The 25076-nt window shown below is 51.2% G+C and overlaps 9 protein-coding genes and 1 non-coding gene across 10 annotated transcripts; 6 read left to right on the top strand and 4 right to left on the bottom strand.

The window, feature by feature from the left end:
- Positions 1-34: 34 nt before the first annotated feature.
- LY79DRAFT_526012 (starch binding domain-containing protein) lies at positions 35-1231 on the top strand (the record flags this gene model as incomplete). Its single annotated transcript, XM_060555801.1, has 1 exon — positions 35-1231. One exon carries the CDS (start codon positions 35-37, stop codon positions 1229-1231), a length of 1197 nt encoding a protein of 398 aa, XP_060408940.1.
- Positions 1232-2166: 935 nt separating this feature from the next.
- LY79DRAFT_673694 (ATPase) lies at positions 2167-4239 on the top strand (the record flags this gene model as incomplete). Its single annotated transcript, XM_060564208.1, has 1 exon — positions 2167-4239. The coding sequence occupies one exon, from the start codon at positions 2167-2169 to the stop codon at positions 4237-4239; it is 2073 nt and encodes a 690-aa protein (XP_060408939.1).
- Positions 4240-5296: 1057 nt separating this feature from the next.
- On the top strand, positions 5297-6444 carry LY79DRAFT_583721 (retinol dehydrogenase 12; the record flags this gene model as incomplete). The annotated part of the gene is made up of 3 exons (XM_060560352.1): positions 5297-5311; positions 5369-6114; positions 6168-6444. The coding sequence occupies 3 exons, from the start codon at positions 5297-5299 to the stop codon at positions 6442-6444; spliced, it is 1038 nt and encodes a 345-aa protein (XP_060408938.1).
- A 92-nt stretch (positions 6445-6536) lies between these two features.
- Positions 6537-8932, bottom strand: LY79DRAFT_593985 (uncharacterized protein; the record flags this gene model as incomplete). The annotated part of the gene is made up of 2 exons (XM_060561631.1): positions 6537-8196; positions 8262-8932. 2 exons carry the CDS (start codon positions 8930-8932, stop codon positions 6537-6539), a joined length of 2331 nt encoding a protein of 776 aa, XP_060408937.1.
- Positions 8933-10004: 1072 nt separating this feature from the next.
- Positions 10005-10738, bottom strand: LY79DRAFT_568788 (uncharacterized protein). The gene is made up of 2 exons (XM_060558993.1): positions 10371-10738; positions 10005-10320 (listed from the first exon to the last, which is right to left on the bottom strand). Exons 1-2 carry the CDS (start codon positions 10514-10516, stop codon positions 10251-10253), a joined length of 216 nt encoding a protein of 71 aa, XP_060408936.1. The 5' UTR covers positions 10517-10738; the 3' UTR covers positions 10005-10250.
- Positions 10739-11377: 639 nt separating this feature from the next.
- Positions 11378-13215, top strand: LY79DRAFT_525992 (cytochrome P450; the record flags this gene model as incomplete). The annotated part of the gene is made up of 6 exons (XM_060555797.1): positions 11378-11618; positions 11676-11872; positions 11931-12289; positions 12343-12465; positions 12529-13027; positions 13093-13215. 6 exons carry the CDS (start codon positions 11378-11380, stop codon positions 13213-13215), a joined length of 1542 nt encoding a protein of 513 aa, XP_060408935.1.
- Positions 13216-13919: 704 nt separating this feature from the next.
- On the bottom strand, positions 13920-13992 carry LY79DRAFT_t251. The gene has a single exon. It is a non-coding gene; the product is annotated as a tRNA-Lys (tRNA).
- A 1476-nt stretch (positions 13993-15468) lies between these two features.
- LY79DRAFT_568774 (PA domain-containing protein) lies at positions 15469-18348 on the top strand. Its single transcript, XM_060558992.1, has 6 exons — positions 15469-16112; positions 16176-16381; positions 16442-16955; positions 17013-17334; positions 17398-17872; positions 17924-18348. The coding sequence occupies exons 1-6, from the start codon at positions 15619-15621 to the stop codon at positions 18055-18057; spliced, it is 2145 nt and encodes a 714-aa protein (XP_060408934.1). The 5' UTR covers positions 15469-15618; the 3' UTR covers positions 18058-18348.
- A 1507-nt stretch (positions 18349-19855) lies between these two features.
- On the top strand, positions 19856-21320 carry LY79DRAFT_568771 (HPP family protein). The gene is made up of 2 exons (XM_060558991.1): positions 19856-20441; positions 20649-21320. Exons 1-2 carry the CDS (start codon positions 20160-20162, stop codon positions 21249-21251), a joined length of 885 nt encoding a protein of 294 aa, XP_060408933.1. The 5' UTR covers positions 19856-20159; the 3' UTR covers positions 21252-21320.
- A 268-nt stretch (positions 21321-21588) lies between these two features.
- LY79DRAFT_525941 (MIP family channel protein) lies at positions 21589-23105 on the bottom strand (the record flags this gene model as incomplete). The annotated part of the gene is made up of 2 exons (XM_060555793.1): positions 21589-21764; positions 21824-23105. 2 exons carry the CDS (start codon positions 23103-23105, stop codon positions 21589-21591), a joined length of 1458 nt encoding a protein of 485 aa, XP_060408932.1.
- Between the last annotated feature and the right edge of the window lie 1971 nt (positions 23106-25076).

The raw sequence follows: 25076 nt of genomic DNA, 5'->3' as shown, positions 1-25076 counted from the left end.
ATATCATCCGAAATTGCTTGCTAGCTTCATCCAAATGAAGTCAACCACCAACCTGGCTATTGCTAGCCTTATCAGCTTTGTCTATGGACATGGCTACTTGACTGTTCCTTTCAGCCGTACCAGACTGGGTGTCGAGGCAGGTAGTCCGAGATGTCCTTGGCCGTCATATTTAGCTTACATAAAAAAGGCCGGTGTAGATTCTTGCCCCGAGTGCACAATTCAAGAGCCTGTGTCCGCCTGGCCCGATGTCACCGCTGCTACCGTTGGCCGAAGCGGACCCTGCGGCTACAACGCCCGGGTCGGTGTGGACTACAATCAACCGTCCAACAACTGGGGTAGCTCCCCAATAGCAACTTACACACCTGGCCAGACGATCGACGTTCAGTGGTGCGTCGATAACAACGGCGACCATGGCGGCATGTTCAGTTACCGCATCTGCCAAGATCAGGACCTGGTAGACAAGTTTATCACCCCGGGCTATCTCCCCACCGAGGCCGAGAAGCAGGCCGCTGAAGATTGCTTCCAACGCGGCACCCTGAAATGCACCGATGTTTCGGGTCAAAGCTGTGGTTACAACCCGGACTGTTCCTCGGAAGAAGCTTGCTGGAGGAACGATTGGTTTACCTGCAACGCGTTCCAAGCGAGCAGCCGCCGCGCATGCCAGGGCGTCGATAACGCTAATTTAGGGTCTTGCTACACCTCTATCGCGGGTGGCTACACCGTCACCAAAAAGATCAAGATCCCCAATTATCTCTCAAACCATACTCTGCTGTCGTTCCGCTGGAACTCGTTCCAGACAGGACAGGTCTACCTCACATGCGCTGACATCGCTATCGGCGGTGGAGGCAGTAGCCCGCCTGTGTCGACGCGCACAAGCACCGCTGTAGCGACGGCGACCAGCGGTGCATGCACCATCGCGAGCAACGTGGCCGTGACTTTGAATGCGATTGTCAAGACGAACCCGGGCCAGACCATCAAAGTTGCGGGCTCGATTGCTGCATTGGGCAACTGGGACGTGGCGTTGGCTCCAGCACTATCGGCGGCGCAATACACAAGCACCAACAATTTGTGGACTTACACGGTGTCGTTACCGGCGGGCACGGCATTCCAGTACAAGTTTATCAACGTGGCGTCAGACGGCATGGCGACATGGGAAAGTGACCCAAACAGGTCCTATACGGTACCGCACAGTTGTTTGACAGCTGTGACTATCGGCAGCAGTTGGAAATGACGAGGCTTGTATCTGCAGGGAATATGATGTTGAAGCTTTTTTGGTTTTTGGTTTTTGGTTTCAATCGTTTATGCAGTTGGTCAATATTCGTGTGACCTTGTATTATCTGCTGTGCGTAGTGAGTATCAGCACGATGGAGACATGTAGACAATCGTTCCCTCAGTATGGCGCAGCCTAGTTTTGAACGTTCGTGAAATTGAATGAAGTCTGCGTACTGCCAGTCGTGTCCTTTTCACCAAGGTTGCCTAATCATGGCTGCATGATGAAGAGGCGAAGTCGTAGCTCGGCACTCACATTAGGCTTCAGTGGGTCAAAGGATCTGTTTCCTGTTCTAGATGGCGAGACCCACGAGAAATCTCGCCGCTGAATAGAGGACTCATGAAATCAAGTCATGGCGGCCGAACCCAAAACCTACTCCATTTGCCGCAGATCGCCGAATGAGTAATTCGGTCAATACGCTTTGGCGGCCTCAATCCTTATGAGCAATCTTAGGCTTGAGTGGCTTGTCGGCCTTGCTAGCATTCAGGGACCATCCAGTTTAGTGCTTACTCTTCTCCATTCTGATGCGTTCTCGTTTGGTGACCTCGGTCAATGGAATCCGATCAATGCAGGCAGCAGCATGCAATCCTCCGCAGTGTCCTGGGCATAGCCAGTGCGGAAGAGGCGTTGCGCAGTTAGGTGACTCACAGCCACATGAAACCCACTGAACCCTTGCTTGCTGAGGCAGCCGACATAGATCATGAGAGAGATGCCTAGCGCTTCGCTGTCGAATCGGCCATGGGATGTTTGCCTAGAAGGAATTGATACACTTCACCAGCAGCTGTTAACCGTGATCCATGGGAATAGATAAATACGTTTCCGGTCTCCTGTTTGTAATAACGTCTTTGGTGTTCAGTATCATCATTCTCAGCCCCTTCTCACCCACATCCGGCACGATGGCGCCTTCAAGCACAACAACAGAGGCCTTGGGCCAAACCATGGTCGACGACTCGATCAAGGAGACGAAAACTCCTCTCAAGGAGACAGAGAACGGCACTAGCACGAAAGACTTCAAGAGCACAAACGGTGATAATAGCAACGACGAGACAGAAGATAGCGAGGTATCAGCGGAGGTCGAAGAGAAGAAGGGGGAGGAAAAGCCTAAGAAGCCTTTCGCTCCCTTCGGCTCCATCGCATCCACCAAGAACATCTACAAGTCGCCCAAAGACAGCGACGGCAACTGGACGTGGGTTGAAAAGTATCCCGAAGACGTCGAGGAGGCAGCCGAGAACGAAGAGACAGAGCAGTACGCCGTCGTCGTACGCAACATCAAGAGCAACGACAGCCGCAAGAAGCTCGAGGCACATTCCATCGTTGTACAGAGTCCCTGGCTGAAGAAGGCGCTGGGTGAGATTCTGGACGATTACCCCGGCGTTGCCTGTGAGTTAGAGCGCCTCGAGTTCGGAGCACCTTTCCACCCTTTTGTGCACCGCTGGACGGAATTCCGCGAGTACCGCAACAAGGAAGACCTCGATGAGACTCTCAAGGAGCACCTCACGATTCTCCACGACATCCTGCAATATGAGATTGGCAACTCCATCAAGGCATTTGAGGATTACGTTTCCAAGGGCGTCATCACCTTCGAACATCTCTGGATGATCTTTCAGCCTGGCGCCACCATTCTCGCCGCCCACAAAGGGCCCCTATCAGCCTTTGAGCTTGAAGAATCCGAGTACATGGAGAACAGATGTGGGAAATTCCTTCAGTTACGCGCCGATTGTGTCGACTACAGCGGCAAAAGTTTTGGGCGTTACCGGGAGAGGATCTCCGTCCCCGAGTTCATCGGCACAAAGAAGATCACAGGTCTCGACGCCTTTCCTTTGGCATTCCACCCCGAGAAGGAAGCGCTCAGTGCGGCCCTGGTGCGCCGGGGCCAGAAGTTTGAGGAGTTGGCTGGTCACCACTACAAGCAGTACTCAGGGAGCGCCATTACCTGGGACCGTGAAGGCAACGAGGTTCCCATACAGGTTGAGGGCCGTGTTGTTATCGATATCAACTCCTTCAATCGCTTTAGCCCCTATTACAACACCCGATACACGAGCGATTGGACAGCCAAGGATATCGAGGCCCTGTATGCGTGGAAACGTCAGCATGGCCTGGGTAAGGACGGCAATCTCAAGTTGACCCCAGCTCATCAAATGCTCGCCCGCTCCAGGACACGCGGATACTCGCTCAAGTTGAAGAAATGGTTGGATTTCTACGTCGAGCAAGTTACTGAGATAACCTGGAACACCAACGCCTTCGACAAGCTTGTGCTTCCTGAAGACCAAAAGGAGCTGATCCTCGCCTTCTCTGAATCTCAACTGGAGGGTTCCACCTTTGACGATGTCATCTCTGGCAAGGGCAAGGGCATCATCTGCCTGCTCTCCGGCCCCCCTGGCGTGGGTAAGACGCTGACAGCAGAGGCTGTAGCTGAGAATCTGCGCGTGCCTCTGCACACTTTGAGCTCTGGTGATCTCGGTTCCGAGCCGTGGGAGCTCGAGAACGGCCTGTCGAGGATCCTGGAGCTGGTTGCACGATGGAATGCCATCCTACTTCTGGACGAGTGCGACGTCTTCCTCGAAGCACGTTCAACACACGATCTGGAGCGGAATAAGGTCGTATCGATCTTCCTGCGGACTCTCGAGTATTATGAGGGCATTCTTTTCATGACGACCAATCGCGTTGACAACATCGACCTAGCCTTCCAGTCCCGAATTCACGTCTCTCTTGAGTACCCCGACTTGACACCCGAGTCTCGACGCCAGATTTGGCACAACTTCCTGCGGGAAACGACCCTTAAGAGCGAAATCTCCGATGAGGATATCGCGGAGCTGGCCGAGTTGCGGCTCAACGGTCGCCAGATAAAGAACATCCTGAAGACATCGCAGCTGCTTGCTGCACGGAAGAAGAGTGCGCTGAAGCGCAGTTTTATTGATACCGTACTCAGTATTGAGAAGAGACGTCCTGCCGCTCCAGTCGCTCTATGAGTATTTCGCCGCAGAAATGCGGGCGGCACGTCTGGGGCCTTGTCGTGGAGTTATGATATTGCCGGGCGATGCTTTTCAGTGGATTCGGAAGGGTTGGGGTTTGAGATGCTATCGCGATGCTTGAAGAGCCATAAGTACACATGAATTGACGACCTGGTTATCAAACCTTGCAACTATGTGAGGCCACAAAGTGTAGTCTGTGGAATGCATGTGGTAACTCACGCCAATATCTCCTTCTACATTTAAGCAGTCCTATTCAAGATCACGTCTTGGGCTATGGAACCTCGCATCGCGTGCACTTGCTAGCCAGTTAGTATTTTTAGTATCAGCCTATCGGCGGAGCCAGAGACCGATTCGCCCCGCCCGCTGAATGCAAGCCGTGACTTCAATCTCGAGAGCTTGGCCTAAGGGCTGATCGACATGCTGGGTTTCACGACACAACATACATACCAGTACACCTGAACGAGAAATCAAGAAGAATGCATGATGGCGAGAATTGTCTCTAGTGCGTCTGTTCCCCGCTCCAGGTCTCACTTGGTGGTGGTGGCGGATTAACGAAACAAGGGAGTGGAGCTTGACGTTAGATGAAAGACGCACATATTACGACACTAGAAGCCAGCGCCTAGCAAAATAATATGTTATGAGACTTCTATTCCCATCTTCGTAGGGCTTAGTCTGTATAGCCGGATCCAGGCCCAGCAGAGGCGCTTCAGCACAGACATGAGCGCGTCATCGAACCTCCACATCGAGATATGATCACCCTTGAGACAACAGTATGCGATGATTCATTCGCACCCGCCCGCTTTCCCTTTATTAGCAACCAGCAGCATCAAAGCATGTTGGCGAGGGGAAGGCTTGAGTTGAGTGACAATAGGATGAAATCATTGAGCATACACGTCCTCCAATGAACTGCAAACGAATTTCAATCCAGGCGGTGAGGCGCACCGGGCTTTTAGACATATGGTGCCCCAGATCCTCATTCATCACGTCCCAGACTTTGACACCCCAAATCCCTCGCCAGTATAACACCACCAGACCTCTACAAACACCCGCAGTTATGGATACTATCAAGGTGACAGAGAGATCATCATTGAAAGTCGAATAACAGATGTACTGACCATCGCTCCAGAACACCATTGCCGAAAACTTTGGCGGGCCAGCCTCGAAGTTGGGGACTCACCAGTTCACCCTGGAGGAGTGCCCTGACTTGACCGGAAAGGTCGCCGTAGTTACCGGCGGCAGCGAAGGCATCGGCTACGGTGTTACTTACACCCTTCTCAAGAACAACATTGCCAAGGTCTATATCCTTTCCGTCTCCAAAGAAGTCGTCGACGGTGCCAAAGATGCCATCTCCAAGGAACTTGGCGCCGATAAGGCAGGCCGCACAAAATGGTTCCAGTGCGACATGGGAGATTGGAAGCGCGTCAAAGATGTTGCAGAGCAGATCAAGAACGACACGGACAGACTCGACATCGTGGTCAACAATGCCGCAAGGGGCATCATGACGTACCAGCTCACGGACTACGGCGTGGACCGTCACATGGCTGTCAACCACATGGGTCACGTCGTGCTCACATCACATTTGCTGCCGCTCATCAAGAAGACGGCAGAGAAAGGTGACATCGTGAGAATCGCCAACCAGGCCAGTAATGCGCATCAGGCCACGCCGAGCGATTGCAAGTTCGAAAGTCTTGAGGAGCTCAACCAGGACCTGGGCCCTAATGGACTATACGGCCGCAGCAAGCTCGCGGGTATCTTGTATGCGCGCTATTTCAACCGCAAAGTAACGCAGAACGGCCATCCGAATGTGTTGATGAACGCGACGCATCCCGGGTTCGTAAGTACAAAAATGAGCAAAGAGGACATTCTCGAGCCGTAAGTCACCACTACTTACCCTTATTTTAATGACCACCTGCTGATTGCCGTAGGTATCCCCTTGGAGGCTACGCGATGGCCGTCGGTATGGAGCCTTTCAAAAAGTCTCAATGGGAGGGCGCTGTCTCAATGGTTTATGCTGTGACTACGACCAAGGAATCGGGCCAATACATTTGCCCGCCCGCAGTACCTGAGCCAGGAAACAAGCTAGCCCAGGACGACGCGCTTGGAGACCAGCTAATGGAGTTGACACGGCAGATCATCACAGAGAAGACCAAGGCACAATCAGTTGACAAGGGTTGCCCGATGGATGACCTAGTCCTTCACTAATGGTACCGCTGCAGTGCAATTGGCTAGTTGACCGTAGTCTTCATATAATAAATTATCATGCAATTGCAATGCTTGCTGGATATCAATGCTTTCTATCTGTGAAACAATGAACCTTCTTTCCGCTTTTGATCAACGTCGCCCTCCAATCCAAACCCGCATCTGACCTCGCTGGGTGACCATACCATGCTCTGTCTGGGGTACCTTTCTCCTGTGTTCAACCCGTTATCCATGATGCTCTGATTAATAACACCGTAGCCAAGCTTCAGCTTCTTCACGTCATCCGGAACGTCGCCTTGGTCTCTATCGGGACCCTCCCAGTGTACCTTATCCAGCGCTGGCCCCCGCGTCGCAGCCACGACGCTCGAGAACCGTGTGTTTCTGAGGACGCCCCCGTTTTCCAGAACGGCTAGGGCACCAAGCGCGACCCCCGAGCTTGCTAACAGGATAGCGATAGCGTACACGATCCAAAGGTCTCGCGCGTGGTAGCTGTACATGTTAACCATCCGCGACCGCTGGCATGGGTACTCGTACGCAGAGTGATTGTGTTGGTCGCCGCCTAGGATCAGCCCCCCCGTGTTTTCGTCCGTCTGCGCGGCCCAGACCACGGGAAGGAACTGAGGGGTCGAAAATATAGAAAGGATCATGTCTTCATAGAACTCCTGCACCATATCTTGGAGATTGAAGACCGGGAAATAGTCATTTCTGGGGTCGAGAAGTTTGGTCTGGATAGCGTCTGTGTTTGCCACTGGGTTGGCGGACTGCTTGTTGACCTGGACGGTGCCATTGAGGAACTTGCGGAGCATGAAGCCCAATGAGTGGTACGCAGCAACGCGACGGTATCTCTCGACGTCTTGCGGCAGGACGTAGTTCTCTTTTGGAACTGCCGTGACGTTATCCGCCGTGCCGTCGTTGGCGTCGAGTCCGGGGATGAAGGTCGTGTTGATGATAGGTGCTAGAAACTTGTGCTTCTTCATGTATGCCGACTGCGTGGCGTCGGTGTAGTTGAAGACGGCGGTGTACTCTGTTTCGTAGTGTTCACATGCAAATATCTTGGGGACGTAGTTCATGCTCTCGTCTCCTTCCTTCCGAGACGCAGGGTGATCGGCGTCTGGCGGCACAACGTGGCCAATCCAGATGACCGGTTCTGTACGGAGAGCTCCCATGTGTTCCGGATAAGGCGGGTCCATCTTTGGGATACCTCCGATCTCGACATCTTTCATCTGCGTCGTGGAATATTCTCCTCCGCTTGTGAAGGCGTAATAAGCAAATGTTCCTTCAGGGAGGAGAATATCGGTTCCGAAGGGCGGCTTGGCCTCGCCGGATTGCTGCGTTAGGTTGGCCGGCTTGGCACCAATCCCTCTGGCTTGTTCGCTACATTTGTAACCCGGCGCCGTAAAATTAATTTCAAACGTGCAGTTCCACCCTTTCCTGCAAATCTCTATGGACGAGTTCTTTCTCGCCACGACTTCCTGGAGAAAAGCGCCAAGAGTGGCGGTCTGCTGGAAGTTGGGGCTCGGCCCTGTGTAATAGTCAAACCAACCTTCGGGCTCCGAGTCCGCAGGCTTTGTTGAGTTCCATATGGACAGCGGCATCTCATATCGGCCATCTATCTTGACGGGTGCCCGCCATTGGTAAGTATCCTCCTTTGCGAAGTTCAGGCTCCGTATGCCGGGACAAGTACCGTTTTCCACGATGGTTCTTGGCTCTACGAGAAGCGTGTTGGAAGTCAAAATGACTACGAGTGGAGAGAGCCTGGATGCTTCGGTAAATATACTGCTATGAATCCATCGAGAACGAGAGCTTGTGCGCATACTTACCAGACAAACATGGCTAGGGAAGCCGCTGCTTTGGCGCCTTTCAGAAAGTCCCAGGAAAGCAGAGCGATGAAGTTCTCCGTGGCAGCAAACATTGAGTCTAAGGCAGCAATGGTCATGAACCTAGACCTTACAGTTGTCCAGACGCGCTGCTGAAACGCCGATATCACAGCAGCACCCAAACTGGCCTTCGCCGCGAAGGCAAGGGCCGTTCCATAACGCAACATGCGCACCTGGTCCTCTGCAGGTTTTCCATCGAGGAAGTGATAGAAGACGTGATGCCCGATGGCGCAAGCGATGCCAAGGGCAAGCCAGAGATACATGTTCCATGATGTGTGCCAGCTGTAGTGGCGCTTTCTGGTGAGAAACGACTTGCTCCTTTCATGAGGCTGCCCTGAGCAGGTCGCCGCGATATATGGGGGTGGCTGAGCTGGCTGTGGATGCTGATACTGATGTTGCTGTCCCTGCGGCTGTGCGCCTGAAGACGCGAAAGAGTAGCCGTCGCCTGCCGTGTCTTGCGCATTTTGGAGTAGGCCGGCGCGCGCATCGTGATTGTGAACCGTGCCCCCCGCCGGCTCATCGGGTGAGCTGGAATCTCGGCCACCAAAAGCGGGATAAGCGCCGTAATGCGCCGATCCGCCAAGCGAGCTCAGGTCAACCCCGTGGTTATCCATCGGATTAGTCACCGTGTGCGTTGCCTCCGTGATAAATACGGTCGCGCCGACCTTCTTTGACGCTGGTGCTGAAGGGAAAGACACGGGTTTGTGAGGGATGGAGGTTGAGCGACCACGCCACCCCAACGGCGGAGGAGAAACCCTGGATGTTGGTTCCGGAGACACTGGCGACACTGCTGACGAGAGCCAATACGGTGGAGGATGCGCTAGTCTGCTGACACTGATGGAATCTGCTGAGGGATTGCGTCACGTTTCGTGGCGCTTTGGCTGGACGATTGGTTGGAATGCTGGCCTTTCTTGATGGCAATGTGCCTAGATACTCATCAATTGCCCTTGCATGTGGCACCTAACAATCACATTCAGACAAGACCAGTAAAGCCAACAAAAGCTTGGCGCGGCCGGTATCTTCGTATCCGTGTCTGGATCAGGGACCTAGATAGGCTTCACTGTGATTGTGTCGGTCTCTATGTGGATATGTTTGCTGAGTAGCAGAATCGCACAGGAACGGCTGTGGCATTCAATCTCCCACATTCGGTGACCCTATCACCTCTAGTTTTTCTCGATGTGAAGGCAGTTCGTCTCGTCTTTCTCACCCCAGAGTTTCCGCCGCAAACCCGATGCGACTGTGGGTTTTCTGTGTTGGTCGCTACCGGCGTCGAAGAATGGGGGGCGGGGAATGGCGACATAACCAGGCTTCAGAATTCTTGGATTGCAGAAGTGCTGATATGGATTTTCTTGTACGGGACCAGTGGACCATTATGTATGCAGGGATAGGTATTCGCGAAAATTTAGCAGATTGACTGAACCCTTGTCAGCGTCCAACCCCTTTTGAAATGATGTTAGTATCAGAGTCTCAATTCGGCACAGGCTGACACGACACCAACTACGCGCCTGGAGGCACAGCAGAAACGTGTCCCTTGTAAATCCCTTGATGTCGCTCTGCTCACTCCAGTGGCCAATGACACAACTCCATTGGGCAGCTGAGTGAATGATGCATCATGTCGTTCGTTCCAGACCTCCTGGCTCGTATGCAGGTGAGCATATAATCAGACAGCAAATGATAAATCTATTGCGCCTGAATAAGGTTCCTCCCTATGCCAAGACGACGGAGCTGGGTCCCGAACGATGAATGTTGTTTTTAGACAAATAAGTACAGTATATCCGTACATGCTATTCAGCTTACCACAGAGAATAGAACCTTTCTCCAGCCCGCTCCTCATGCTCAAGAATCTACTCCGGATCCTCAACCCATGCTCCGCCCATGTCCTCTATGCCCAATTTCATCAATCCACCGTAGTTTTTCCCGTCCTCAATACTGTTAAAGCGTTTCGCAGCGCGTGAGTCGATGAGCCAGACGTTCGCGCCCTCGTAAAGTGGCTTGCGAGCCTCTGAAATGCGTTTAACGTATGCCCCAAAAGAGTAAACATGGCGCCCTTACGTCAGGCAACCTACAAGTCTTTCCTCACGAGTTTCCAGTACAACATGCAGTGGTTTCTCGGGCAGTGCTGCAAGCGAGCGGAGAGAGCCCTCATCAATAATCAGGAACTTACAGAATCTCGGACCAGCCTCGCAACCGTCCTCCATATCGACATCGGCCAGGGTCCTACCACGTCATGTCTCAAAAATTCCGACCAGCGACTTGATGTCGTCCCAGCTCTCATCCGGGACGCTCCAAACTATTTCAGGTATTGAGTCACCCAGCGACACATTTTATCAAGCGCCCCTTGCCACAGGTTGTGAGATTCGTGTGAGGACGTGGTGCGCAGGACTTGAGGTGGTGTGTCAGTCTGAACAAGACTTTCTGTCATATACCAAGAATAGCAATCTTCTAGGAGTATCCGTACCTACGCAGATATCGGGCCAGATGCCAGCGGGTCTGAAAGCGCCCCACTCGGCTGGCTAACCAAAGTAGGTCCACCAGCCCCCGCTTATGTCAGCTAAGCTTCAGCGTCACGTGCTTTTGACTTACGTCAGCCAATCTAAGCCCCTTGCCAGCCATTTGTCTCAGTTCCTGTTCGTGGGTCGATACCGGACTATCCGATTAAACAAGCCCATCACACGTAGTACAGGGTGGCAGGGGTAAGTCTTTTACCCCTATGATATTATGGTACCCCCCACAGCTGATATCATAATAGAAGGGGAATATTCACCAAAAGTGAAGTCTTGCAGTAGGGGGTGAACATTAGTTACCTAACCGGGGTAAAAAAACTTCGGCCTGGTACCATAGTATGATGTGTAACTTTGTTGCTTACTTCGTCGCGTTATTAGAATCTCACATCTTTACACATATTGATATCTGAAGGGGCATACATCACACCTAGCCAGATGTAAGACTGACTATATCAGGAGCAAAGATCCTCCTCCGCTTGTCAAATCCCAGACGACAATCGTAGCAGTACACCCACCCCGTAGTCCACGTTAACCGTTGACTGTACGTCTTCAATCATGGCGTCCCGCGATGGTAATTTTCCTCTGGCAGGACTGCTCAAGTCCGTTCTTTGGTCCGTTTCAACCCGCGGAGTAACCTTGTTCATGGTTGTAATCGTCGTGTGGTACATAAAGTCGTGGTACAGATTGCGACACATTCCTGGTCCACTCCTCAACTCCATCTCGATCGCACCCATGAACTTGATGACCCTCGGCGGAAAACTAAGTTTCAAACTGAAGGACCTGGGTGATAAATACGGTAAGGCCGAGCAAGTTGAATGATCACACTTTACACATCTCATAACAGTTTCTCCAGGCCCTTTGGTTCGCGTTGGTCCAAACGAGGTGCTATTCGGTGATGCCGACAGCTACCGCATCATCTCGGCGGTTCGCTCAGACTTTGTTAAAGGCCCATGGTACGCCCTGTCCAAGGTTGTTCCAGATCAGGACAGCCTGTTCTCCCTGCGAGACGACCAAGAACGGAAAGAGTTGAAGGCCAAGTTGAGTCCAGGCGTTCGTTTCTCTGATTGATCCATGTGCTGTACTTGTCTCAACCTGACCGCGTTCATAGTATTCTGGACGCGAAAACGGTGGTTTCGAACCTGGTGTTGACAGGGTCGTGGCGCAATTCATCAGCCTCATCAAGTCCAAGTACATATCGACGTCAGACAACTTCTGCCCGATTGAGTTTTCTCACAAGTCTCAATACTTTGCGCTCGATGTCGTGAGCGAAATCTCGTTTGGAGAGGCTTTGGGATTTCTAGCTGAAGACAAGGACTTGTTCGGTTATGTCGAGACGAATGACCAAATATTCCCAGTTCTTGCGATCATGCTAAATATGCCATGGCTAGGCATCATGATGCAACGGTGGCCACTCAACAAGCTGCTTCCCTTCGAAAGCGACAAGTTTGGCTTTGGACGCCTGATGGGGTAAGATCACGCCACCAGTTCATTAAGGGGTTCGCAGTGCTCACGTTCTATAGCATGGCGAAGAGCCTGGTGAACAAAAGTTTGGCTGTGGGGCCAGGTGAAAACCACATGATACACAGTCACCTGCGCAATGGGGTAACTTATAAGGAACTCCTGGCGGAGATTTTTCTCGAGCTGTAAGCCGAAACCTACAGGTTACACCAGCAAATTCATCTGTTAGTACTGACACCTTTGTACAGGATAGCCGGGTCTGATTCAACGGCAACAGCGATACGCATGACCATGCTCTGTCTCCTCACCACACCAACAGCTCTGAGCCATCTCCGTCAAGAAATTGCCACCGGAATCGCAAAGGGATTCATCAGTTCCCCAATTCGCGACGCTGAGGCTCGCCAGCTTCCTTACCTTCAAGCTGTTATCAAAGAAGGGCTACGCCTGTATCCGCCATCTACCGGTCTGAATTATAAGCAAGTCGCCAGGGGGGGTACGAAGCTCTTCGGACAATTCCTGCCAGAAGGAACGCAGCTGGGTGTCAATATACAAAAGATTATGAGATCAAAGGAGACGTTCGGACAAGACGCGGACGTCTTCAGACCGGAGCGCTGGCTGGAAGCTGCTGAGGACGGTGAGCGCTTCCGAGAAATGACCAGCGTAGTTGATCTAGCTTTCGGCCACGGGCGGTTTCAATGTCTCGGCAAGACCATTGCAGCCATGGAACTGAACAAGATATTTGTCGAGGTGAGTAGTAGGCATCCTGGAAAGCGTGCTTATTTTGACCATAGCTAAACTTCGACATCTCACAGCTGTTGCGGAGGTTTGACTTTGCCGTCGTCAGACCACAAGAGCCGCTAAGACTTTACGATGCAGCCTTCTGGGTAACAACTGACTTTTGGTTGCGAGTGACTGAGACAAAACCGGCCAGGTAGATCAATGTGACGCAGTGAGTACCACCCCGGGGTAATGCTGTCATAATCGCAAATTTAATCCATCGTTGATGACGATGCCAAACAAATGAGCGAAAAGTAATGATAAATAAATAAGGTTGTGTTGCATAGCCGCATTAACATAAGTTTATAGTCAATTAGCAACTTAATACTTTCAGCCAAATGGAGAAAGAGGCACCTAGAGACGACGGAACGACGGTAGCAACAAATGAACCGCGTTTTGATCTTCAGGCACCAAGTCTCAATCCAGGAAGGTAAGAAGTCCAGAGAGTCGAAATATAAGGATTACTCACCATCCTCAAGGACTAAGAGATCATCTCCTGTGTTGCGTAACTCTGTGTCATCCTACAGGTGATAAAGTCAAGAACTACCACTTAAATAGAAGGATAAAGGCTAGGAAAAGTGTATTTTTAAGTTAGTGAACTAAGGGAAGTCTCAAGAATAAGGCAACATCCTGCTCCATAAGACAAACCTATAATAATTAGGACAACGACCAAATACGTAATCAAAGCTACAACAAACAGCTATGTTTTTTTCCTTACATCCGGTGCAATAGAGGGGCGTTATCAAGGCAGATCGTGGACCTTTGACCATTGCATCTACAACTGGATCAAACCGTAGGGAACCTCGATATTATCCATGATGGATGACAAAAATGTATTCATGTCAATCGCTGACGGGAATTGAGCCCGACGTGGGGGTCGAACCCACAACCTTGAGATTAAGAGTCTCACGCTCTACCGATTGAGCTAGCCGGGCAGATGGAACATCTGCCTTGGACGGTTGGTAGTTATGCAGTAAGAGATAATTCTAAAGGGTTCATTCAAAGTTAGTAAAATTTTCACAGAGTTGTGGAGTTCTCTCTCCCAAGCTCCACTATCGTAACCTCTGAGCCGTAGACCACGGCTTTCGGGGGGTCCGTTCCTGTACCGGCTGTGGGGATGAGCAGTGGCCCTCGAGCCGGGGCTCCGGGAACTCAATACTTCGCGTAACTGCGACGCATGCAATACTCGCGCTACATTCCCTAATATGTCGCGCTAAAAACGACGCCGTTAGTCGCAGCAACACAACTAACGCCTTATATCACATCGTGACACCCTAGTATGCCATACATAGGTTTTGTTCATTCGTTTCTTGTTTGGCCGGTGTACTTATAGGCCGAAACATCGGGCCTACCTTAGACGATACTCATGGCAAACGTGTTTCTGTGGTGCCTGAGGGCGTCTGGTTTCCAACAGGGCTATTTGCGATTAAGGCCACAGCTCACCCGGACTTGTTTGGGCAAAATTCCTCATGTGAGAGACCGCAACGGACTACCCTTCTGCTATGCTGGCTGGCTCAAGAAACCACATTTTCACCGAGATTTCGTAATAGTGTCGCACAAACGAATTCTTCTACTATGTGTGATGGGTATATTCAACCGGATTGTCTGGTATTAACCCACAGACAGGGACTGAGTGGAAACTCAAACGTCTGACATAAGTCAAAGGCACGTGACGAGAACAGAATTGAGCAGAGCTCACTTAAGCTAGAGTGTAAGTCTAATGAATTTAGGCTCTTTGGTTGGCTTGCGAAGTGGTGTGCTCACTAGTACCTGAACAAAGGGGTTTCATTTTGGCCTGGGACCGTAGTTGACAAGCAATTCTAAAGAGTAAAACCACCATACTAACTCGAGGGACCCAATGGATTCACGGCAGCTTATCTGGTCCTACTATTGTGCCGTTGTTTAGGAGGAACAGCTCTTTAGTGTATACTCAAAGACATGTTGACGTCCCCATGCTCATATCCAGGTTGACTACGCCCGTGTGCCACCAGCTTACGAGTGTACATGATCAATGAAGCTACCCCGCCAATAATTCTTGGCATTCTGCGTTCTCTAGTACTAACAAGGCAGGTCAATTACTTTTTCAAGCAATAGATCTTGCTGTTTTACGCCATCTTACTGCATGTTTCTCCCCCACTCCACACCGTAGATTGGGGTAGCAAGGCTGGGATCTCTACCAAATCGGCTAACTCGCCCCAATGATCCGACCCATTGTAGCAAGAATGACGAAATGTGTTTTCTAAATCAGTTGTAATCGGTGCAAGTCTGCATGTTGGAATTGGATGTCAGCTGCGTCAGCTGCAGTTTCCAGCACCTCGCGCGAATTACACAAAGTCCTTGCGCAATGGCATCACCTGGCTTACCAAGGTCAGCTAGAATGATGACCATGTGCATGATGCATTCGAGAAGGATTCCCATATTATGCACTCAGAAGCTATAAAAACGACAGCAGATGTCTTCTACCCGCGCGAACTCTTGGGCAACTGCCATCGATCGACTTTGCAAAGCTTGCAAAGCACCGATTGAGCCACGTTGGTCAAATCCACTGCATCCTGTCAAACATGCGTGGCCAACTCTCTATTGCCCTGGCGTTCTCGGGGCTTGCCTTGGCTTGTCAGCGAGATCTTGTTCTCGAACGTCGGTACACACACCGCAAACCAATCACTAAGCGCGCCGACGACCAATGGCCCCCTATTCTGTCAGAGGAAGAGACCGTCTTGGTTAACGCTTTCGACAACGTCACCATTGATGAATGGTCTGACTATTACGGCCACCAGGTCAAGCTCGCTGGACTTGGTAAAGAGGCCGCGCAGTGGACTGCAGAACAGTGGACCAAGAATGGGTTTGACGCGCATCTCAAGGAGTACCATGTTTACTTGAGCTACCCCGTCCACGCCTCTTTGAAGCTTACTTATGCCAATGGAACGACCAGTGCAGTTAGCCTAGATGAGGATGTCCTAGAGGAGGACGATGTGACGGGAAGAGAGGACAACCAGCCTACGTTTCATGGATACTCTGCTTCAGGCAACGTGACGGGAGAATACGTCTACGTTGGGTTAGTGCCATCTCTATTTTCTTTTTGCTATAGGCCGCAATACGGAGCTAACGGAGTCTGAAGACAAGGGTCGCAAGCCGATTTTGCTCGTCTGGTCGACCTTGGGGTTGAGCTTGAAGGCAAGATTGCGCTCGCTAGATATGGTGGACTCTTCCGAGGTTTGAAAGTGAAAAATGCACAAGATCACGGCATGATCGGTGCTGTGATTTTCACCGACCCCGGTGATGATGGAAACCAGACCGTGGCAAACGGCTATGAAGCCTACCCCAGTATGCTTGATTGGATTTCTCCCGTGCAGGCCCTCAACATACTAACTACATGTCGTATAGATGGCCCAGCTAGACACCCCAGTGCGGTTCAAAAGGGTTCAGTGTTGTTTCTGTCTACTTCCCCCGGCGACCCCACGACTCCAGGTTACCCTTCCCATGAAGGCGTCGACCGAGCTGATGTCTCTCCAGTCACCCCAAAAATCCCCTCCATACCCATTTCCTACGCATCTGTCGAGCCCCTGTTACAAGCTCTTAACGGATTTGGCGTATCCGCCGAGAAGGTTAACAGGACAGTTTGGGCGGGCGCTCTGAACGCCAGTTATAGCTCTGGACCTGCTCCGGGTGTCACTCTGCACCTCGACAACTTGATGGAAGGCAAAATCACGCCCATATGGAATGTCATTGGTCATCTTAACGGAACCAACGCCGACGAGACGATCGTCATCGGGAATCATCGCGACACCTGGATGATTGGAGGCAACGGAGATCCCAACTCTGGCTCTGCCATCCTTGTGGAGTTTACCAAAGCCGTCAATACTTTAGTCTTGAAGGGATGGAAACCTAGAAGGAATATGTGAGTGCTGTGATGATACAATCGAACCTTTGGCTAGCTCTGATAATCGTTATCTAGAGTCTTAGCTTCCTGGGATGCCGAGGAATACGGTCTTGTTGGCAGTACGGAGTGGGTCGAGGACAACGTCGATTGGCTCACCGAGACAGCCGTGGCCTATCTAAACATTGACGTAGCAGTTTCTGGTCCAAGGCCAAACCTGGCTACCACGCCTGAGTTGCACACTATCGGAACGGAGCTCTTCAAAAAGGTCATCTACCCCAACTTTGGCGGCTTCAACATCAGCCTCTACGATGCTTGGGAAGCGGCCTCCGGCGGTATCGTTGAGGCCCTTGGTAGCGGCAGTGACTACACTGGCTTCTTGCACCGGGGAATCAGCTCAGTAAGTGAACGATAAACCGATCCTGAAGTGGGTATACTTGCGACCATTGCTAAAATCTTCCAGCTTGACGTAGGATCCGGGGGCGGTACGACCGATCCCATCTGGCATTACCACAGCAACTATGACAGCTATCATTGGATGGCGAACTTTGGCGATCCCGGTTTTCTTGTTCACTCAGCCATGGGACAGTACCTTGCCCTACTCGCTTTCCACTTGGCTGACGATGAAATTTTGCCCCTCGATTTGCCCAATTACGCCACCGAGCTGCGTTCGTATCTTGAGGACTTGGCTGAGTATGCCGAATCGGAGGGCACGGAGATTGATCTTTCGGAGTTATCTGATGCCATTGATGTCTTTTCTACGCGTGCCGATGAGGTCAAGGCATTGGAGCAACTGGCTATCACGACAAATGACACAGGCCTAATCTCGGTTGTCAACCACAAGTACCGAGACTTTCAAAGGGGTTTTATCAGCCAAGGTGGCCTTCCCGGCCGGGAGTTTTATAAGCATGTTGTAACTGCACCTGGATTGGACACAGGTAAGTGCTATAAAGTTGCTGAAAGGAGTAGCTTCTGATTCCGTTTGACAGGATATGCCGCTGTCCTGTTCCCCGGTATCACAGAGGGCATACAATATGGCAACGGTAACCTGACGGTAGCGAATGAGTGGGTATCTAAGACGGCACGCGGCATCATCCAAGCTGCAGAGATCCTCAAAACTTGATTTGTCGACAAGGCATGAACAAAGCGAATTTTCTTTCCCGACGGCGAGCGGGAATAACCATGCTTTTGGTGTATGCGGTGGTTTTTTGTAAAAGCTGGGAGGACGCGTACTCTAAGCTTCAATGGACGACGTGCTAGTAGTGGGAAACGTGGAGCCAACTTGCGATACCCTCCTTTCGAAGTATTGAAATAACATATCTGAACCCAGCGATGAAAGAGATTGCACAAGCGTTGAAGACTTTAGTTGCAAATTTTGATAGAGTGAACAATTTAACCCCTAATTTGCTGAAAAGTTGAATGTAGACTTGCTAACATTGTCATGTTGCCTGTTGTCAGACATGCATATATTTCATATGCGGTGCCCCGATTTCGAAGCAGTCTTTCCTCCTTTTCTTGTCATCCTCCCTTGATTAATGATGTACGATCAACACGTTGTTCCGGTAATACCAGTTTCGGTATCAATCGATCTAACTTGGCGATTTCTGAGCTGCTTTGATCATTACTTAAGGGCCCTTGACTGAGTACATGAGAACTTGTCACTATCGAGTAAAAAAAGACACTGCGATGATGGCATCCCGTTGGTTGCCTGGGTGACCCCAGACCTTCCCAGTGAAATCAGCATGCGCCGGATCTTTGATTCTTTTGCCGACGGCTAAAGACTTAGGGTGAATCAATGATACACAATGGTGCTGCTAACGCGGTGCTCCATCGCAAATGTTGCGCCAGGACCTATGTGTCGCTTCGGAGCAGGCTACTGACAACTTCAGACTAAACACATAGTGACCTGTTGTGCTTCACCTAGGCTCCCGTCGCCGTGCGACACCATCGGTGGTTCATTGCCGGTTGAACTTTGGAAGTGCTGTCCGACAATGCACGTATCACAAGGCTAGAAAGTGCTACAGCGTAACCAAATAAGGGCATCTCAAAAGGACTACCTCGTAGTCATATGATCAAAAACACGTTCAGTTAATCTCCCTCCTTCAACATAAACAGCTTTGGTAACGGTGACGAAGCTAGATGGCGTAACATGGTTTGTTGGTGGATGCGCCGCAAGCCGTCTTGGCGACAATGATTTCCCACGACATGAAGGTCCGCGGTGGTCCACCGAGCATTTGACGGCACCTTGACGGCCTGCGATTCGATTACTTGTCGCAACGAGATGAACGCACTGTTACCTACATGTATTGAATGCCGAACGCCCCTTCAAGTCGGCAGCGAATCTTTTGTCACGAGCAGATCGGAAGCCGGAGCAATCGACAGGCAGCACGATTTTATAAACTAGCGGGCGGAGACGAATGCCTTTTGTCTGTCAACTGTTTCCAGTGGTTGCGTGACCGATCTGTCGAGATTCCTAAGTGGCAGATCCCCTTCGGATGTCCGAAGAATTTGACAAGCATGGACAACGGCGGAGAGCCGACAAACACAAACAAACCTTCGCATTCTCCGACTCTCTACCGAGCGAACACGATTGTTTAGCAGGGCTCAGCCTAGAGGTGCCAGGACGGCACGGTTGCTCGTCTGAGAGGCCCAAAACGGGCCACTATTGCGACTTGTCATTCATTATATAATAGTTTGGTCTTGGGATGCTTCAATTGCCGTTTTAGAATCCACATATGCCCAGGGGTGTTCCGTTTGGATCGGTACTTAAGCCCTTTTGGGAGTTTCTGTTACCCAATACATAGGACGTGGAACCCAACATCAAGTAGTAGCGAGATGCAGTTGACACTGAATCTCCGCGGCAGATGTGGCTATTAAAGGTCAAGTCAAATTCCAATACTAATTAACGTGGTAGTAGTCGATCTACCCGTACTTATCTTCCGTTATTCGTTGCAAATCGCTAGCGTATGTTTGGTATGCCGATTTTTATTGACGTGTTCGCACCACAAGGGCTTGTGCCTCATGACCTCTAGCGTCAACCAGTTTTGCGTCGCTCTTTGTTCGACAGTTACCACTCAAAAGAAGACGGGTCCCCTGTCTCTACCCTATTGCATCGAGAAATTCGAGCAGGATAACGGATATCGCCTTTGGAATTAACATCATTTGAGAGAGAGCAGCCTCCGTATACCCCTGGCGAACGCGGTTCCGTACCCCGGGCTTGGCACAATGATCCGGTCCCAGATGTTGCGCTGCGACCCACGACAATGGAACTTCGACATTGATCGATTCATCAACCCATTCATCCCGCATCCGCCATGGGAGCACCTCCCTTATCCCATAGCACACTTCTTCGGCTATCGTAAGGCTAAGCCCGGCAATGCTGGCAACGTCGTTCCCATACTCTGGGCCTGCATTGGCGTCTTCTGCGGCGTCGCCGTAGTCGCCGTCGTCTCTCGCCAGATACCAGTTTTCAGGGAGCACGGTGCACCAATAATCGTGGGCAGTTTTGTAAGCCAAGCCCCTTTTCCTAGCTCCACGCGGTTCCCACCTCTCCTACACCGAGAATGTTACGGAGGGCATCATCAAGGTCCTGCCCCGGACTTCGATATTCAAGCCGTTTCATGCCCCGCATGTGACGATACACCGCTTCCACATCACTTCCTCACCGACGATGACGTGACCAATGGCTGACTCGCTACTCTCTTCTTGTCGCAGGGTGCGGCCGCCGTCTTAGAGTTTTACTCGATCGAGTCACCCCTCGCTCAGCCCCGCAACTCAGTTTTCGGCCAAGTCCTCGCCGCCTTGGTAGGGGTTGCGATCTGCAAGCTGCTTCAGCTGAGCCCCCATTTCGAGTCTATACGCTGGCTCGGGGGGGGCTTGTCCTGCGCCTTGGCGACCACCGTGATGGCGCTTACGAAGACTGTCCACCCTCCTGCCGGTGCGACAGCGCTGCTGGCCGTGGTTGATGATGGGATTGTCCGTCTGGGATGGATTTTGGTGCCCATTGTCACATTTGGAAGTGTCATCATGCTTGTCGTTGCATTAATCATCAACAACCTTCAGCGGTGCTTTCCGCAATATTGGTGGACGCCCGAGGACCTTAGGGTTTGCACCGTGCCCTGGCGGCGTAGAGGTGATTTAGAGAGCAGGGAGGATGTTGCATTCGACGGAATCGAGACGCGGAGTAGCGGGAGTGAATCCACGGCGAAGGAAGACGCAGTATTAATCATGAGGCCAGGGGAGGTAGTTGTCCCCAAACACTTGTTTATCACGCCGGAGGAGAAGATGTTCTTAGAAGGATTAAGTAACAGACTTTAGATGGCTCGCATCATCAGCCAACATGTGTAATACTTACAGGATACTAGAAAAATTACATTTTGACCTGTTCATGAAAGACGTTTCTGTTCATGGTTTGTTTCATTCTCTATATTCATGTGCCAGCATTCCAAGTGATATCTCGTTATAAAACTGTAGTTGAACCCTGGTATTTTCCTTCGTTTAGAAGGGAAGTAAACCCTCATGCTGCGAGGCCATTTTACTTGTGAAACGCTGCAAAAAAATACAATCGATTACCACCGAATTGCCCATTATCCACGTCCATTGCCCCTCATTATATCATGGCATGTCTGTCGTAGGATAAAGTAGTTGTCTGTTCTCAACCCTGCTTGGACCTGGTACGAGCCAAACGCAACTCCTCCATCTTTGCGGGGTTCTTGGTTGGGTCATTCTCCGCGTCACCATCAGCGCCTGGGTTGGCCATCTCATACTCCAAGATCTTAATGAACTTGTAGAAGACGACAGCAATCAAAGTACCAAAGAATGGTCCAATCCCTGAAAACAAGATTAGCTTCCTGTATGAGCAGAGCCTTATGGATGGTAATTAAACTCACAGTAAATCCAGTGTTCCTGCTCGAAGGTTGCAGTGATGACGCAGGGTCCAAAGCTTCGAGCTGGGTTGAGTGAGCCTCCAGTAAACTGCACACCCACCAACTCTGCGATGAATAGAGTCAGACCAATGCCAACAGGGGCAATGAAAGTGGCTCTATGCTTTTCTTTCGCGAGCATGAAAATGGTGAAAACCAGTTCGGCTGTCAAGATAGCCTCGATGAAGACACCCTGAACCAGCGTGGCTCCGCCGCCCAATTTCGTACGAACATCGAAGTTCTCCGGGAACAGAAACCTGACAATAAGTGACGCTAGCATTCCTCCTAAGAGTTGGGCGATGAAAAGATAAACCGCCCGCGCTGCGTTGATGGCCTTGACAAGATACATGCCGAGCGTGACGGCTGGATTGAACAGGCCGCCGCTGATGCGGAAGAAGATCCAGACGTTGACCATGAGAGAGAATCCAAAGATGATTGAGATGTAGAGAAGGGTGCCAGCGTTCATGCCAGCAGAGGCTCCGTTGCTGCCGGCCGGCTTAATGTTGGCGACCTCCGTTCCGGCGAAGGCGAAAAAGAGGAACATTGTCGTGCCAACAAGCTCACCAAGACTGGCGACAAAGTGGTTCTTCAAGTCCGAGTTCATCCATTGGGTTAGGGGCAGGCGCATAACCTGTGCCTTCTCTTCCCTGGATAAGTTGTGCCAGTCGATCCGGGCCTGGTCTCCGTTGGTGCTGCGGACAGCAACACCGCTCCGGGGGTAGCCCGCCATTTCTTCGTCGTACATTCTGCGAGATGGGGGTCTACCGCCGTAGTCACCAGGCTCGTAGGACCGAGTCTCCTCGAAGTAGTCCTTAGTGTCCGTCTGCGAGTCGTAGTTGAAGTAAGGTTGAGAACGGTTGAGGTGTGCGCGAGGTGGACGAGTGCGAGGTGCACGACCGCCGCTGTAGTCTGGGTGGCGATCGTTGGGTCCCCAGTATCGGTCAGTGTCCGAATCCTCTTCGTATTCTCCGAAGCGGCCGCCGTCTCTCAGGGGACGATTGGACTTGGTTGAGTTACCGGTACGCAAAGGCTCTTCAATGGAGTCTCTTCCCCCACGACCTGTATTGGTATTTGCGCGACGGGCTGTTCGTGAACCACCTCTTGAGTTCTGTCGGGAATGTGAGGCGAATTTGGATTGTACTGGGTTCTCTTCGTCCGAGTAGCCATGAGGGTCGACTGCTGTTGCTGGTGATACCGGTGAGGGCTCGCCCTCGGGGACTTTCAGGTGTCCTGTCTGCTCTCCCGACATACTATTTCGAATACGGGTGTCAAGGGCAGAGCCGAGGGATGAAGTATTATAGACGGAAGGGGGAGTTGAGGTGTTAAGTGCACTGTCTTGAAGCCAGATGCTTGGGATATCTGGGAAAGGGTTGATTTATGTCGTCTGGTGTCAAAACCGACTAGAGGTTCAAAACATGCTCCGAAGATGTCCGAACCCATAATATATCTTCCATTCGAACTCAAGTGGGATGCCCAACCAGCCTCCCACTTGCTCGACGTCACCGCATCTTCGGTTAGTTAGGCCATGATCCGCTCCGTCTGATCAGCCACCAATTTAGTTTCGACAGGGACTGCGGGCACGTTGGACTGCAGAAGTGGCAGTGGTGGGATGGAGGATTCGACAAGGTACCGTTGAGCCTCGTTGTCGTCTGCCTACCTTGAACCCGCGGGGGTCGCCGATTTCATGGGCATGAGTCGTCAAGAGGCCCGAGGTGGCTCAGTGAGATACCCATGGGTTATCCCTGTGTTGATCTTATGCGATGCGATCGAGTGCGTTGTCGGGTCTGACTTACAAGAAGCTACGGCGGCAGTGTGCGTTATGAGAGAAATTTGAGCCATGATCCTAGGCTGGTGACGTCAAAGTCGGATCGGTGTGATGGGAACACTTCAACCCATGTCCACAGGGACTATGGACCTGGGTGAAACAAGCTCCGATTTTGAGGCGAATGGGGCATTGTGGCGTCTGTGTGATTATGGTTGGACTCATAAACTAAATCTTAATGTGTTGAAGAAGCTGGGATCATCGCCGTTTCAACTCAGGAGACCCAAGCCACTAATGCGCCATTCTTGACACGTCGACTGCAGTATCCTTGCGCGACAGCTTCACGATTGTGTCCCTTATTGTGGGATCCTGGAGAGATCGGAAGACGCTAGTCACCATTCTTGAACACCCATTAGCAACTCTAGATACCGGTACATGGACTGAGAGTCGTCTCAAATTTGAATAAGACGATTCATAACCTGAGAGTAGTGTCATCTCTCCGGTTACCGGCAGTATTGGGCTGAATCACGCAGCCTTGAATATGAGGAGGGTATTTAACACTGATAGTTTGGAACGACGCAGTGCTACACCACCATTTTGGCTGTGTGGCTGATCTGTGACTGACCCTTGATGCAGCTGATCGGCCAACTCTAGAAGAGGTCCGAGAGGTTGCGCAAGCCATTTATATCCTGAAGTGGACAGCTTTCTTAAGGAAGATGGAGGAGTACAATGGGGGTTACAGTGAGATAGCGTTGAAAGATGCGATGCTGGTGTCACTCGGGTGAGAAGCACACTGTATAGAGCCACGAAAAAACCTGGGAGGGGTCATGCTTCTCAAAGTCCATTCCCTTCTCCCCTCTAATATGTCTCCGTTGGGCCGGCTTCTAGTCACGGTTTTTTGATGTTCTTCACAGAAGTGCAGAGGTGAAGAAGACCGAGGGAGCCAAGGTTCACCGTCCTATATATCACTATAAAGTCGTGAAGTAAGTCGGAGAAGATGATGTGAAACGTATCCAGTCACCAAGGCTTGGTATGTATTGTATAATTGAGGCTGGCCAAACTCACTCGGTCCATCTCGCTACATAATAAGGAAGAGGCGTCTTCTGCTTTGACTTTGTTTCCATCCACTGTCTCAAGATATGAGCTCTTTTGCCTATTTGATTACAAAGGGCAAGGTTTCCTCCAATGTAATGGTGGGAAGCTCGTGAATAATCTTCACGAATTCCCTGGCATCCCCTGCAATCGAAGCCTCACCACAACAGAGTAAGGTGCAAGTATCCTAGCTTTGTGTACTGTTGTTCAGAAGGATTAAAGCCGAGAAACGTCATATTTAGAGACGGAAAGTCGAGGGGCTGGGTATGTACAGCTTTAAGAGCATCCACCTCGGAGATCCTATGTGGCCCTGTTCACTCCCGTGGTCTCTTTCAACACGTGCTCTGTCTCCATTTCTCACGGGCC

This window comes from Colletotrichum navitas (genome assembly GCF_030913465.1).
Source record: "Colletotrichum navitas strain CBS 125086 chromosome Unknown LY79scaffold_94, whole genome shotgun sequence".
Taxonomy (NCBI): Eukaryota; Fungi; Ascomycota; class Sordariomycetes; order Glomerellales; family Glomerellaceae; genus Colletotrichum; species Colletotrichum navitas.
Note: the sequence above shows the minus strand (reverse complement) of the source record. Positions and strands in the feature narration are given on the sequence as shown.

What these genes read in the sequence shown, in the direction of transcription:
- LY79DRAFT_568774 (XM_060558992.1), top strand. Translation starts at nt 15,619, where the DNA reads ATGCGTGGCCAACTCTCTATTGCCCTGGCGTTCTCGGGGCTTGCCTTG. An exon ending in TGGAAACCTAGAAGGAATAT is followed by an intron (nt 16,956 to 17,012) that starts GTGAGTGCTGTG and finishes ATCGTTATCTAG; the next exon opens with AGTCTTAGCTTCCTGGGATG. An exon ending in TGCACCGGGGAATCAGCTCA is followed by an intron (nt 17,335 to 17,397) that starts GTAAGTGAACGA and finishes AAAATCTTCCAG; the next exon opens with CTTGACGTAGGATCCGGGGG.
- LY79DRAFT_568771 (XM_060558991.1), top strand. Translation starts at nt 20,160, where the DNA reads ATGATCCGGTCCCAGATGTTGCGCTGCGACCCACGACAATGGAACTTC. An exon ending in CAATAATCGTGGGCAGTTTT is followed by an intron (nt 20,442 to 20,648) that starts GTAAGCCAAGCC and finishes TTCTTGTCGCAG; the next exon opens with GGTGCGGCCGCCGTCTTAGA.
- LY79DRAFT_568788 (XM_060558993.1), bottom strand. Translation starts at nt 10,516, where the DNA reads ATGGAGGACGGTTGCGAGGCTGGTCCGAGATTCTGTAAGTTCCTGATT. An exon ending in AGACTTGTAGGTTGCCTGAC is followed by an intron (nt 10,321 to 10,370) that starts GTAAGGGCGCCA and finishes AACGCATTTCAG; the next exon opens with AGGCTCGCAAGCCACTTTAC.